We start from the raw sequence: 13,992 nt of genomic DNA on the forward strand, positions 1-13,992 counted from the left end.
TCCCCAGCCCCATTATCCTACTGGGAGGTCCTGGTCCCATCCCATCCCAACATCAGCCACGTGGAGGCGGGGTGCTCTCTCCCTACTGCCAACCCCATGGAGGCGGGGCATCATCCTGCCCACCCCTGGACATGTGGCCAGGCCAATTGCCCCACAGCATTTATGAGGGCCACCCTGAGCTTCAGCAGTGCCAACCCAGCTTCGTGCTCAGCCACTGCTCAGCCCCACAGGTAGGTACCTATGGGCCCCCATGTGGCACTTGGCTGCCCCATGGTTGGACTTTGCCATTGGTGGGTTTCCTCGAGGAAGAGTGGATGCGTTGGGTATGGAGAGGGACAGAGAAACAGATGTGGGGTTGTGGGTATCCCCTGCCCCCCAGTCCTCCCTAGCCCTGTGTTTGGGCAAATCGTCATTGAAAGGGGGAATGATACTATGCCCACTGGTGGGTTGGGGCAGAACCAGTGCTGCCCTGTAGTGAGGTGTGTGGGGAACTCAACAGGCCATCCTGGGATATCTCCCTGCATTGGGATCCTCCAGACCAACCCCACATCTGTGGGGAAATCCCATGGCTGGAGGCCATCCAGGGAGGGGGGAAGGGTATGGGAATTCCAGGCATCTCCAGCTGGATGCTTCAGGGCCTCAGGCAGCCACACTGGAGTGACTCACGCTTCAGTCCAGACGTCCTCAAGCACCCAGCTGCCTTCACTGTGGACATGGTGCTGTGCTGCGGGGTGGCTGCTCTGCATCTCCAAGGTTTCCTTGCAGTGATTGCAGACCCCACACCATTGGGGGAGGGAAGAGCACTTGCATAAATTTACCATCCCCATATCTCTCTCCAGGGCCCGTGTAGACCATGCAGCAACCCCTCCAGCTTCCTGTGCAGCAGCCTCCAGGCTGTGGTAAGAGCAGCTTGCTGAGCAGCAGTGCCAGTGCAGCTGGTGCCATTCCGAAAGGGTCAGTGGTCTGCAGCACCGTGAGGTGAGAGCGAGGGGCTGGGGACAGGAGGGGATGGGGCACTGGCATGGAGGGAGGTGGTGTGGGTGCTGCAGGGTGCTGGGATGCAAGGAACATGAGGAGCCATCAGGCACCAGGCCACAGTGGGATCCTGGGGAGCCGAGTTTGGAGACAAGGTGAGCATAGAGAGCTCCAACTCTGAGGGAGGGCACAGATGGTGTGGGATGAGGCTGGGGTGCAGAGCTCCTCTCCTTGGCACCTGCAGCACTGAGGTCTGGGAGAGGGCTGGGGTACCCCTGACATCCCCACTCCCACAGCGGGAACCCTTATGCGGGGCTGGTGAGCCACCTGCGGGCAGCCTGGCTCTCGGGGAAGACACGGCCCTTGGAATACCGTGTGGCACAGCTGGAGGCCCTGGGCCGCTTCCTGGAGGAGAAGAAGCAGGACATTCTGGAGGCCACCGCCTTGGACATGGGCAAGGTGAGAGGAGTCAGGAATGGACACTGAGGTCTGTGTGTTGGGGTCCTGCATCCCTATATTATGCTGCTGTGGGGCATTCAGAGTGCCAAGTCCCTGAGTAGTTCCATGTCACTTCTGTGGTACCCTGGTTGCAGAGGCTGTAGTCAAGGGTGCTCCTCACATGCCTGGTTGCACCATGGATTACTGGTTTTGTACAAGGAGCTGATCTTGCACATTCCTCCCATGTGTTAGCCATGCAGGGGTTGATCTTGCTGGCTTGGTGTCGTGGTACAAGCGGGGACTTTAGGGACTATGGCACCCCAGGAGCTCCTGAGTGATCTGTCAAGGAGGCAGGGTGCCTCCCCACTGGAGACAAATTCAGTCTATGGTCACTTTTTCCCTTCCTGGTGTGCTCTGCAGCCACGCAATTTGGTCAGAGATTGTTAGAAAAGGTTTCTGAGGGGTTGCAGCTGCATCTGTGTGTGGCCGTGCCCACAGATAGCCTCAAGCATCTCAAAATCTCCCCATGCTTCTAATTGCTTTGTTTGTTTGAAGTGAGAAACTTTAGCTTCAGCCAGGTGCTGATAAGCATTGACACTCAGTATGCGTTGTTCATCTCTCCTAATTGTACATAATTAGAACCGGTTGTCCACTAACGTGCTTGTTATGCAGTCAGGTCTTCATAGCTGGATGGACAATTCATCTGCCCTTACGTATCTGAGGTGGCTGCCTCGCCCGTGGCCATGCCGGTTTCTCTCCCGATGATGGAAGAGTGACCTCAGACTTAATGTCTCATCCACCAGACTTCTGTCCCATCAAAACCCTTAATGGCCACCATTAATCTTCACCAGCAGTTTCCTCATCCGCCTGGTGATGCAACCAGCCACCTCGGCTGAGAGCAGCCCCGTTGCTTCACCACACAGGTGATATGCTGAGGAGCCAGAGAGGTCTCCTGGGCTGGGCTTGGTGGTGGAGCCTCCAACGAGAGGGGTCACAAACTCAACTTTCCCCCCTGTTTCCCTGCTGTGATGAAGGAAAGCTCCCACTTTGTGGTGTGGAGGCTATCACAGTGGAGGCTCTGTAAACAACTGCCAAAGAGTTTCGCCCTGCACAGTGACAGAGGGAAGTTAGTCCTGCTGAGCTAACTTCTCATGTCCTCATGCTTCTCCATCAACAAAGTGGCTCTGCCATGCTTCTGTCAATGGAGAGGACCTGCATAGGCAGGAAATGCCTCTGCAGAATTGCGCCGCTCCCAACTCACAGTGATTTTAGTCACCATGTGTTGAGATGGTGTATCTGGGAGCAACCTGCTGGGTTTGTTTCCTCCCCATGTCTCACCCAACCTGCCCGGCCCGTGTGCCGGCTCGCTACAGGAGCTGCAGGGATCTTCCTGCCTGGTGCTGTACAGCCGAGCTCTGTTCTGTGGGGCAGTCACAAAGTGTCTTCATCGTGTTCCTGCTGGAACAATGCAGAGCTTTGAGCCCAGCAGCTGTGCGGGGGCAGTGGAATACGGCACTAGGCTCTGCCTCCAGCTCCCAAGTGATCAGAACGCAGCAACTTGTGGCCTCAAGGGCAATTGTACCAGTGCACAGTGTGGCCCAAAAGACATCAAATATTGTTTTTTCTCTCTGACCAAATACCAAGTGTTATAAAATGTTGGTGGCCGTGATACTCCCCAGTAGCTGCAGGACTAATACCTCTTTCTGCTTAAAATAGCTTCTCCTTAATAGCTTTTTCCGCTCTGCCTTTGTGGGCAGGAGAAGGGGAGACATCTGCAGGTGGGAGGAGATGGTTCTGATGTTGGAGTGATGCTGACACTGATGTCTGTCCCCAGCCATCCTTCGAGGCCTATTTCACTGAGATTCTCCTTTGCAAGAATGAGCTCAATGACACCCTCAACAATTTGTCTCACTGGATGAAGGATGAGCACGTGGACAAGAACCTGGTAGGGCAGAAGCTCTGGGCTCCCTGGAAGCGGGAGGCCAACAAGGGGGCAGAGCTGCTTCAGGAGCAGCACTGAGGTGCCTTTTTTGCAGGTAACACAGCTGGACTCAGCTTTTATCCGCAAGGACCCCTATGGGGTGGTGCTCATCATTGCGCCCTGGAACTACCCCATCCACCTCTTCTTTGTACCTCTCATTGGTGCTATTGCTGCTGGTGAGGCCAGGCTGCACAAAGCCAGGCACATCCCCTGCCTGGAGGATGCAGGCGAGGGGACCTGGATGGGGTCTCTGTCCCTAGTCTGGGCTGCTCTGACGTTCTTTCTGTCTCCCCCCAGGTAACTGTGTGGTCATCAAACCCTCAGAGATATCCAAGAACACTGAGAGGCTTGTGGCTGAAATGCTGACCTGCTACCTGGACAGTGTAAGAAGCTCTCCTTGTCCCTGTCATTACCCCTGCCTATGGCCAGGGCATTCCAACCCCTGATCACACCTCTTTGCACACACCAGCATCACGGCAACCCTGCTCTGGGGTGTTGTGATGCCTGCTCCATGATCAGCCAGTGTTTGTGATCCAAGCAGCTCAGGGTGCTGCTAATGGGGATAGGGACAGATTGGCCCAGGCAGATGCTGACAGGGATTTTTCCTTTTACATGCAGGACTGCTTTGCCGTGGTGACTGCTGGTGTGGAGGAGACCACCAGGCTGCTGGAGAACAAGTTTGACTACATCTTCTTCACCGGTGCGTCTCGAGGGCCAGAGCTGAGCCCTGCCTCATGTTGGGATATGGGGGCACTTGTGCTCCTTGTGGCCCTGGCTCCCTGCAGTGCCACGTCCCCAGGCCAGGCTGCAGCACTGGGGGATCCCTGCCGTGACACATCCCTTTCTGCCCTGCAGGCAGCCCCTCAGTGGGCAGGATCATAATGACGGCCGCCGCCAAGCACCTGACACCGGTGACGCTGGAGCTGGGGGGCAAGAACCCCTGCTACGTGTCCGACACCTGTGATGTGCAGAACGTGGCCCGGCGGGTGGCCTGGGGACGCTTCTTCAATGCGGGGCAGACCTGCATTGCACCTGACTATGTCCTGTGCAGTGTGGAGATGCAGGAGAAGCTGATGCCTGCTCTGCGTGAGGCCATTACCGAATATTTTGGTTCTAACCCACGGGAGTCTCCTGACTTTGCCCGCATTGTGGGGGATAAACAGTTCAAGCGTGTGCAGGCACTGCTGAGCAGCGGGCGTGTGGCCATTGGGGGACAGACGGACGAGAAGGAGCGCTACATCGGTGAGGAGACGGTTTGGCGTGTGAGGAGCAAGGAAGTGCTTGGCAGGGGGATGTGAGATACGGAAGCAGAGCCATGACCACAGCGACCACAGACAGAGACACGGGGAGATTGTGGAGGGCTCAAAACCAACTTGGGATATTCTATGATTTGGCGACTATGTTTCTGTGGTTCTGTAAGCTTTGTTTGGGAAAAGGAACCTGTGAAGCAGCAGGTCCCTGGCAAGCCGGGGCTGATGTGAGTACCCATGCTTGTGCAATGAGCTATTTGCTGCCATTCTCCTTCTTCACAGCCCCCACAGTACTGGCAGATGTGCAGCCCTCTGACCCTGCCATGCAGGAGGAGATCTTCGGGCCCATCCTGCCCATTGTCGTTGTGGCCAACATGGATGAAGCCATTGACTTCATCAATGCACGGCCCCGGCCATTGGCCATCTACGCCTTCTCCTGTGACAGCAAGGTGCGTGTGGTCCACAGTGCAGAAAAGGGAAGGAGGGAAATTAGGGCGGCAGGACATCAGCACCGTGTCCCCTTCTCTGTTCCCTCCAGGTGGTGAACCAAGTGCTGGAGAGGACGAGCAGCGGGGGCTTCTGTGGCAATGACACCCTGATGCACGTGACGCTGACCTCGCTGCCCTTCGGTGGTATCGGTAGGTCCATGCCTCCAAGCTTGAGGCAGATGCGAGCTCCCAGCTTGTCCCACCAGCACTCTTGGCTTCAGCTCCCAGGGCTGATCTCTGGGGCTTTGCAGCCCTGCTTCTGCTGAGTGCATGTGGAGCACCACAGGTTTTCTTCTCCCCATGGTCCACTGTGTCAGCAAAAATGCCTCATCAAATATAGGGAAGTTTGTACCACTTGGGTATTTCCTTGGTATTTCTGAGCAGCGTGGGGCAACAAGAGTTGTCCACATTCTGTGCCAGGGTTGGGCTTTTGCCCAGCTTAAGGTTTACCTGAATGCTCCTCAAATGCTGTGAATTTGCTCAGTCCATTGCTGCTCCTTATCTGGGAGCAGATCCATAGCATTGTGCTTCTTGGGCAGGGGAGCTTTCCTCTTGCAGCAGCATGGTGCTGGATTGGAGCTCTTAACATCACTCAGGAGGAGATTTGTACATTCATTCTGCATTTTAAGGCTAAATATTAGGAATAAAACATCTATAAATGTCTGGGAAATTTGCTTGTGGTAACATGAAAATCCTCCTCAGCCAAGGGGAAGAGTTTTTGCTCTTCAAGGAGCTTATATGCATATAGCTGACAAAAGGTCTGCTGAGCTGTGGTTGTAGCACTGCCTACCATGAGATGCTCAGGGGTGAGCACAGAAATACAGGATGATTGTATGTTTCTTCCCCAGAGTTCTTTCTCAATCTTGTGGTCTCTTCCCTGGAATTTCTCTTATCTGGATATTATTCTGGGAAAAAGACTCCAGATGCTCAGCATTTCAGAGCGGCCAGCTGATTCAGCCATAATAAGACAGCACAACAGCAAAGCAGAATTAATTCCTTGCCTGATTGCAGATCAAGGAACAATTGGTGGTGGTTCCTGTGTTGTAACTTATCTTTATGGAAATGATTCAGAGAAACTGCCTCAAATTATCAGGTGGAGGGCCTGAATTCACCAGAGCCAAGATGACACTTACCAAAGCTATTAACCATGACGTGAAACCTTGAGCTTAAGCCAGCCACAGGAATTGGGAATCAACGTGGCCAATGGCCTCTGATTTTTATGAGGAGCTTCTTCCTGGAACTTTTTGTTCTAGATGGGTTGGTGGCTCCTGACCATGGGTAGATATGCTAGGACCCCACATCAAGGGGGAAAGTGGGGAAATGCAACCCAGCAAAGCTTTCTGAAGAGCATGTGACCATGTAGGTAGGTGCAGACTGGTCAAAAGTTTGCAGCTGGGGCAACAAGCAATGGTGAGCTGCAGGGAGCAGCTAGTGCTGAGCGACAGCCCTGGTGGGCCTGGAAAAGGAATGGAGAAAAGCAAGAGGTGCTGCACCGCGTTGGCCGTTGTGCTGGCATGAGAAAAGCCGAGAGTGTGTTTTCTTTGTGCTTATGGTGCTTGAGCTGGGTGGGAGTCCCGTAGCAAGCCTGGACCTGTGCTGTTTGTTGCAGGAAACAGTGGTCTGGGGAAATACCATGGCAAGTTCACCTTTGACACCTTCAGTCATCACCGTGGCTGCCTGCACCGCAACATGGGCCTGGAGGCTATCAACTCCCCACGCTACCCACCCTACACCCAGCAGAAGCTGGGGCTGATGACTGCCACCGTTGAGATCAAGCGCAAGGGCATGTGCACCCTGCTCTGAGCAAGGCCCTGTGCCATATATGGACTGACCAGGACCCAACCCATGCCACGTCTTGTGTCGCATTACCACCCTGATGCATGCTGAACAGTGGGGACTGACCCCTCCTGTGTGCCTGCTCCGCTCCAGCTTCCTGTGCTCAGGGCTGTGTGCTGTGACACATCTGAAATGATGACAGTTTCTTGTTCTCACCCCACTTCTCCTCCTGGTAGAGCAATAGTGCCCTGGTTGCTCGGGACCAGCAATTAGCCCTATCTCATCTCTGATTAGGTGACCTTTCCTTCTGATACTTTCCTGTTGGCTGTTGCTTTTTTCTCCATGTATAACTCTGCCCTCAGTAAAGACTTTGCACTGAGCTCTGCAGCCTCACCTCATGCCTCCACTGCCTTCATAGCTTAATCCTGCATCCTTGCACCATACCTGGACACCCTCGTTCCCCATTATGCCGTCCCACCATGGGCAGGGGACCCTCACTTGTGACACAGCCGTGGGGGCAGCCAGTGGAGCTGTAGGGACTTTGGGCTGAGGGTCCACGCCAGGGCTGGACCCGAGGCAGGGCAGGGCTATTCTGCTTGCTGCCACGGTGCCAGAGGCACAGCTTTAGGGTTACCGCTCTCTGAGGCGTGTCCAGCATTTTGAGTGGTTTGGGCTGGAGCGCAGCCCGCAGTGACGCAAGGAGCTGAGGGGAAGGACAGGAAGCTGGCGGTGGAGTCTCCCACTGCAGAGCGAGAGGCAGTGTGTGCTCAGCGGCAACACAGCTGCAGGGTTGGGGTGCTAAGCAGGCTTCCCAAAGCCACCTCTTCTGGGTAAGGCTCCTGTTAGGCCAAACAGCTGTGGAAGGCGTACTGTGCAGTCCCGTGCTCCTCCTCGCTGCTCCCTGAAGCTGTTGGCTCCTGAACACAGCTCGGAGCATGGAGCAGCCCCTTGAGCACCCCAGGCAGCCCACGGATGATGAGTCTGGCACAGCTGGTGGGGATGACAGTAGCACGAGGTGAGAGAGAAGGGATGGTGACAAGCAGCTGGGGTGGAAGGAAGGCAGGAGGTGCCCTGACAGCCTGGCCACCCCAGCTTGATGCTGGATGGGTGCTGGGTTGTGCTGGGGCAGCGCGGAGCCCCCGTGCCTTGGCACCCAAAGGGGCTGTGATGGGGTCTTCCTTATGCCCCCATCCCTGCAGTGAGAACCCTTATACGGGGCTGGTGAGCCGCCTGCGAGCAGCCTGGCTCTCAGGGAGGACACGGTCCTTGGAGTATCGCATGGCACAGCTGGAGGCCCTGGGCCGCTTCCTGGAGGAGAAGAAGCAGAATATTCTGGAGGCCACCGCCTTGGACATGGGCAAGGTAAGGCCCCCAGAGTTGGACACTGGAGGATCCAGGGGTTGGCAGGGCTGGGGAGTTCTGCCCTGGGCATGGAGCCCTTGGGTGCACATAGAGGCAGTAAGGAGAAAACCATACCCCATCTCCATCAGGAGCAGCCCCTGGGGGCTTCAGGAGTCCAGCGAACATGGAGGTGACACTGCCAACCCTTGTCCCCAGAACCTCTGCCTGCAAAGGATGGGTGGGGTCATGGGAAACACCTGGACATATTTATCCATCCCTTGCTCCCATCATCTTCTCCCTGCTCTCTCCTTCTGCAACCAATCCCCACCTTGCTTGGTGCTTGGTCAAGTTCTCACACCCAAATCCACCCCATCCTGACTGTATCCCTGGCACCACTCCCTCCCCAGCCTCTGCTCCCTCTCTTGTGCTCCCAGCAGGATCTCTGAGCAATGGGGCAGAGCAGACCCAGTCTTTGTGCTCCAGACCCCCAGTCTGAACCTCCCCAGTTCAGGACAGCTCATTCACCTGGACCATGAGCACCATATAGGGCTTATAATCTTCTGTTCCCCACCTCAGTTCAGAACCTTCCCTTGGATAACTGCCCATCCTTGCAGCCTTTCCCCATTTGTAAACACCAGCTTTTGTGCTGGAAGAAGATGCAGAGTCGTGCTTCATTTCACCCCTTTCCCATGGTTGCTGTGGGACCCCAGGGACTTGGGAGGGTCTTGCACATAAGACAAGTGCTTGAAATGGGGAAGCACTGCTGAGGAGCCCAAGACTGGGTTAGCAGCAACTTGCTGATGGTTGTCTCCAAAACACCACTGATGGAAGCAGCTAGGTAAAGGCACATGGCTATAAGGACACAGGTATGATGGGTGGAGTGTGACCAAAGATCTGCCCAGCCCCATCTCTCCAAGGAATGCTCAGAAATTGGCATATCCACACAATGCTTGCAAATACCCTCCCCACTTAGTGTCCTGGGAATGGCCTGGGGCTGTGCACCTCCTGGGGTCTAAGCATTCTCCAAATCCCTGCTCCTTCTGGACAGCCCCATCTCCTCGGGCTCCTCTCCACAGCCTCCTCTGAGGATATCTCAAAGCTTTTGCTTCGCTGCTGTTACTCCCCTTGAGGCTCGGCAGGGGTACCCATAGCTGGGTTAAAGCCCTTTGGGATGGGTGAGGAAGATGCAGGAGAGCATGCAAGCAGTGATGGGCACAGTGCTCTGCATCCCCAGCCACCCTTCGAGGCTGAGTTCTCTGAGGTCCTTCTGTGCAAGAACGAGCTCAATGAAGCCCTGAACAACCTGTCCTGGTGGATGAAGGACAAGCATGTGGACAAGAACCTGGTAAGGGAGAAAAGGACCTTGCCAGCATGGGCTGTTGGAAAGCCCAGAGCATGAAGAGGGCTGTTCAGGTGGAATCTGACCCACACCAATGTGCTCCTGTAGGCAACGCAGCTGGACTTGGCTTTCATCCGCAAGGACCCCTATGGGGTAGTGCTCATCATTGGGCCCTGGAACTACCCCATCTACCTCCTCCTTGTGCCCCTCATTGGGGCCATCGCTGCTGGTGAGGCTGAGCCCATCCCCTGCTTACAGGATGCAGGCAGCACATGCCAAGGCTGGGGAATGCATTGTTGGTTGGATCTCCCCCCAGGTAACTGTGTCATCATCAAACCCTCAAAGCTGACCAAGAACAGCGAGAAACTCATGGAGGAAGTGCTGCCCAAATACTTGGACAAAGTAAGAAGCCCTTCTCATCCTTGTCCCTGCCTCGTGGCAGGGTTCTTCCCTCCCCTTGTGTATGCCGAGCTGTTTCTATACTCCTCACAACTGAGTCCTCTGTGATATGCAGAACTGCACCTGTTCTCACCAATTACGACACTCCAAAGCATGGGGTTCCTTATGGCTGTGCTTCTCAGAACTAGCCCCTGGCTGCCCCATTGCTCACTCAGCCACAGCACTTCATCCAGGGTGCTGCTAATGGGGACGGGAACAGAGTGACACAGAGGGTCCCCTCCTCTTCTGCTGCAGGACTGCTTTGCCGTGGTGACTGCTGGTGTGGAGGAGACCACCAGGCTGCTGGAGAACAAGTTTGACTACATCTTCTTCACCGGTGCGTCTCGAGGGCCAGAGCTGAGCCCTGCCTCATGTTGGGATATGGGGGCACTTGTGCTCCTTGTGGCCCTGGCTCCCTGCAGTGCCACGTCCCCAGGCCAGGCTGCAGCACTGGGGGATCCTGCCGTGACACATCCCTTTCTGCCCTGCAGGCAGCCCCTCAGTGGGCAGGATCATAATGACGGCCGCCGCCAAGCACCTGACACCGGTGACGCTGGAGCTGGGGGGCAAGAACCCCTGCTACGTGTCCGACACCTGTGATGTGCAGAACGTGGCCCGGCGGGTGGCCTGGGGACGCTTCTTCAATGCGGGGCAGACCTGCATTGCACCTGACTATGTCCTGTGCAGTGTGGAGATGCAGGAGAAGCTGATGCCTGCTCTGCGTGAGGCCATCACAGAGTTCTATGGCTCTGAGCCCCGCAATTCCCCTGATTTTGCCCGCATTGTGGGGGATAAACAGTTCAAGCGTGTGCAGGCACTGCTGAGCAGCGGGCGTGTGGCCATTGGGGGACAGACGGACGAGAAGGAGCGCTATATCGGTGAGGGCTTGAATTTCAGATAATTCTGCTCACACTTGCATAAGGTGGTGTGGATTTTGGAGAGGGGCTTGCAGCCAGAGCGGAGAGAGAAGGGACATTTAGTTTGCATGGCAGCTTGGTGAGGCATCCAGCCTTAGAGGAGGGACCTGTCTACTGTGTAGATCAAGATATCATCCCCAACCTCCAGGCACAGCTGACATCTTCAGGTTTCTTTCTTTGCAGCCCCTACGGTGCTGGTGGATGTGAAGCCCTCTGACCCTGCCATGCAGGAGGAGATCTTTGGCCCTATTTTGCTCATCATCACAGTGGCCAATATGGATGAAGCCATTGACTTCATCAACAGCCGTGAACGGCCTCTGGTTGTGTATGCCTTCTCCTCCGACAACAAGGTAGAGTGCCCTGGCTGTGCATCTGGCCCACTCTCCTCACCAAAGATTTTGGCTGAAGGATTTTGGCCCTGGCTCTGCAGGATGGATGGCAGCTGGGGCCATGGCATCAGCACCGTGTGCCCTTCTCTGTTCCCTCCAGGAGGTGAACCAAGTGCTGGAGAGGACGAGCAGCGGGGGCTTCTGTGGCAATGACACCCTGATGCACGTGACGCTGACCTCGCTGCCCTTCGGTGGTATCGGTAGGTCCATGCCTCCAAGCTTGAGGCAGATGCGAGCTCCCAGCTTGTCCCACCAGCACTCTTGGCTTCAGCTCCCAGGGCTGATCTCTGGGGCTTTGCAGCCCTGCTTCTGCCTACTGTGTGAAAAGCACCGAAAGCTTTCTTCTCTCAGTGGTTGCTGTCCCAAGCAGCATTCCTTGTGTATGTGGAGATGTCTTATTTAAGAAGTAGGAAATTTGAGATAGCGCCAGCAGAGGAATACCTCTAGATTTTAAGTTTTTCAAGGATCTTCATTTTGGGCTGCAGGTCTGAATACAGCATAACTTCCTATGAGTTTCTAAACATATGAGGTCCCTTCCAGTAAACACCTGAAGCCACATATTGCATAAAGCTCTTGAGGTATAGACAGCACCGAATCCAGATCATGCAGATCTGGAGACATCACAAAGGTGAAAAGCTTTACAAGCATTTACCATCATCCCATCTCAGAACAGAGAAATCATTCAAGAATGTGCAACTCCTGGTGGTCCTTCTCGTTGCTTCACACAAAGCTTTTTGCAGAGATTTTTGGCAGACTCTGAAAATGTATAAATCTTATTCTGACCCTTTTCCAGGGGTTTCTTCCTGGAAAAGGCAGCTGTTGCTCTATTTCCTGTGATGTTGTGGTCTTCTCTGTATGTATCCTGGCCACCAGGCAGCACTTTTAGATTTGCATTTGATGAACTCAGAACATTGCACAAGGAATCCCTCATGAACTAAGGAAGTGAATATCCCCTCTAAGTTCTATGCTCCTATTTGTTGGCTGACTTCTGAGCCACTGTAGATGTTTTCTGCCCATCCTTTCTCTGAAGTCTTGCACAGGCTTCAGAGCAAAGCTGGGTCCAGTTCTGCACTCTTTTCTATCACAATCCTACGCAGATGTGTGAGTAGGAGCAGAGCAAGTGTGGACCTCTAGAAGGTATCCCAGCCTCCATCTATTTCCAGATCAGAGAATTTGCTATGCCAGAAGGGCACTTACTCAAGTTCTCCTTAAGTCCCAGGAAACTCCCGATCACCACAACACCCCTGTGACATGTGGTTTCACAGCTCAGGGACAGAAACAGCACTTTGGGACTGTGATTCTTCTGACCTATTCTATTTAGGTTTAAAAAAAAAAAAAAAAAAAAAAAAAAGCAAACATATTAGCGAGAAGCACTTTGCTTTCTCCTTGGAGCAGAAGGAGTATAGATGATGGAGACGCCCAGGCTTGAGGATGAGCTTTATTGCTAGCTCCTGTTCTCCAGAAGAGATTTCAGCTGGCTCAGTAATCTCCCTGCCTCCTGGGACGGAGTACAACCCAGCACTGAACTATACAACAGCACAGGAAGGTTGGAAGGGACCTTGAAAGATCACTATGACCTCGTAGAGTGAGGAGGTGTTTTGGGGAGGCTGTCTCATGGTAGAGTAGATGCTGCAGTAGGTAAGTGGGGCTGATGGAAGCTCTTGCTTGCTGCTGTCTGCTCTGAGCCACTCTGGCACCCCCTGAGGTTTTGGGACCAGGAACTTCCACTGCTGTATTTAGAGCTAAAAACAGAACAGAAACTTGAGAAGGGAAGGGGGAAGCTGCAGCGCAAGAAGAAAGAAAGACAAAGAAATGAAACCTGTTTATCAAAAGTTTTAAGTGAAGAAGAACCACATGACCGAGGCTGGGACCAGCCCTGCTCCTCGGGAGGAGGGCAGCAAGGAGATGGCACTTGAGATCCTCTCCCCAAGGCAGCGGTATGAGGAAAAAGGCTTCAGCCTGCTCGCCTTCGCTCAGAAGCTTTCGAGGACACAGCTCCTCCTAGCGAGGAGGTGATGCCCTGCAAAAGTATTTTTCTGTCCACGTTTTCTGAGTCTCATTTGGTGCACGGAGCTTTGCACTGGGGCTAAAGAATGCAAACGGTGACATTGAGGTTGTGAGGGTGGCCGGGAGCCTTTCCTCCACCCAGGAGCCCAAAACCTTTGTTGGGAGGTCCTCCACCCCTTGCTCTCTGTCCTGCTGGCTTCCCAAGCCCTCCCCACATTTCTCTTCAGCTCACCAACCGCAGATCACTGTGTGCTGTGCATTTCAGGGTCCAGCGGTCTGGGGATGTTCCATGGCCAGTTCACCTTTGACACCTTCACCCACCACCGTGGCTGCCTGCAGCGTGGCACCGGCCTGGAGCCCATCAACACCCTGCGCTACCCCCCGTACAGCACCCACAAGATGGGTCTGGTCCGCACTGCCACCTCAGTCAAGCGCCGGGGGGAATGCTTCCTGCTCTGAGGGACCACCAGGGCCACCGTGGTGCCTCCACAGCCACGGAGGCCCTCCAGCCCAGTCAATGTCATCTGCTGCTGTGGACTCCAAGTGCCTCGCTGTACCTGTCACTGGCTTGGTGACACCCATGGCCACCTGCCTATCAGCGTGGGGTGGAGCTGGTAGCCAGTGGGATGGGAGAAAAGAAAGAGCTGGGGCTA

At 54.7% G+C, this 13,992-nt stretch overlaps 2 protein-coding genes across 5 annotated transcripts; both read left to right on the forward strand.

Annotated features, from left to right (window-relative positions):
- Window positions 1–7: 7 nt before the first annotated feature.
- On the forward strand, window positions 8–7,295 carry LOC100548799 (aldehyde dehydrogenase family 3 member B1-like). 2 transcript variants are annotated; one of them, XM_010710794.4, is made up of 11 exons: window positions 8–230; window positions 840–978; window positions 1,272–1,434; window positions 3,248–3,358; window positions 3,450–3,570; window positions 3,692–3,777; window positions 4,013–4,094; window positions 4,250–4,636; window positions 4,927–5,093; window positions 5,183–5,282; window positions 6,742–7,295. In XM_010710794.4, exons 2-11 carry the CDS (start codon window positions 854–856, stop codon window positions 6,933–6,935), a joined length of 1,536 nt encoding a protein of 511 aa, XP_010709096.1. In that variant the 5' UTR covers window positions 8–230; window positions 840–853; the 3' UTR covers window positions 6,936–7,295. The 2 variants fall into 2 exon arrangements, with proteins under 2 accessions (XP_010709096.1, XP_085082181.1); XM_085226055.1 differs by lacking the exon at window positions 8–230 and adding an exon at window positions 706–753.
- Window positions 7,296–7,587: 292 nt separating this feature from the next.
- LOC100548954 (aldehyde dehydrogenase family 3 member B1) lies at window positions 7,588–13,944 on the forward strand. Of its 3 annotated transcripts, XM_003206174.5 has the most exons (10): window positions 7,588–7,923; window positions 8,108–8,270; window positions 9,484–9,594; window positions 9,697–9,817; window positions 9,905–9,990; window positions 10,282–10,363; window positions 10,518–10,904; window positions 11,127–11,293; window positions 11,433–11,532; window positions 13,605–13,944. In XM_003206174.5, the coding sequence occupies exons 1-10, from the start codon at window positions 7,844–7,846 to the stop codon at window positions 13,796–13,798; spliced, it is 1,491 nt and encodes a 496-aa protein (XP_003206222.2). In that variant the 5' UTR covers window positions 7,588–7,843; the 3' UTR covers window positions 13,799–13,944. The 3 variants fall into 3 exon arrangements, with proteins under 3 accessions (XP_003206222.2, XP_085082179.1, XP_085082180.1); XM_085226053.1 differs by having other exon boundaries at window positions 7,588–8,270; XM_085226054.1 differs by lacking the exons at window positions 9,484–9,594; window positions 9,697–9,817; window positions 9,905–9,990 and having other exon boundaries at window positions 7,589–8,270.
- The last annotated feature ends 48 nt before the right edge of the window (window positions 13,945–13,992 follow it).

This window comes from Meleagris gallopavo, chromosome 5 (genome assembly GCF_905368555.1).
Source record: "Meleagris gallopavo chromosome 5, MGAL_WU_HG_1.1, whole genome shotgun sequence".
In the NCBI taxonomy this organism is placed as follows: domain Eukaryota; kingdom Metazoa; phylum Chordata; class Aves; order Galliformes; family Phasianidae; genus Meleagris; species Meleagris gallopavo.

Excerpts from the sequence above, each read along its gene's own strand:
- LOC100548954 (XM_085226053.1), top strand. The coding sequence starts at position 7,881 with ATGATGAGTCTGGCACAGCTGGTGGGGATGACAGTAGCACGAGGTGAG. Across the intron at positions 9,818-9,904 it reads CATTGGGGCCATCGCTGCTG|GTAACTGTGTCATCATCAAA; the intron begins GTGAGGCTGAGC and ends ATCTCCCCCCAG. Across the intron at positions 10,364-10,517 it reads TGACTACATCTTCTTCACCG|GCAGCCCCTCAGTGGGCAGG; the intron begins GTGCGTCTCGAG and ends TCTGCCCTGCAG.
- LOC100548799 (XM_010710794.4), top strand. The coding sequence starts at position 854 with ATGCAGCAACCCCTCCAGCTTCCTGTGCAGCAGCCTCCAGGCTGTGGT. Across the intron at positions 1,435-3,247 it reads CCGCCTTGGACATGGGCAAG|CCATCCTTCGAGGCCTATTT; the intron begins GTGAGAGGAGTC and ends GTCTGTCCCCAG. Across the intron at positions 5,283-6,741 it reads GCTGCCCTTCGGTGGTATCG|GAAACAGTGGTCTGGGGAAA; the intron begins GTAGGTCCATGC and ends TGTTTGTTGCAG.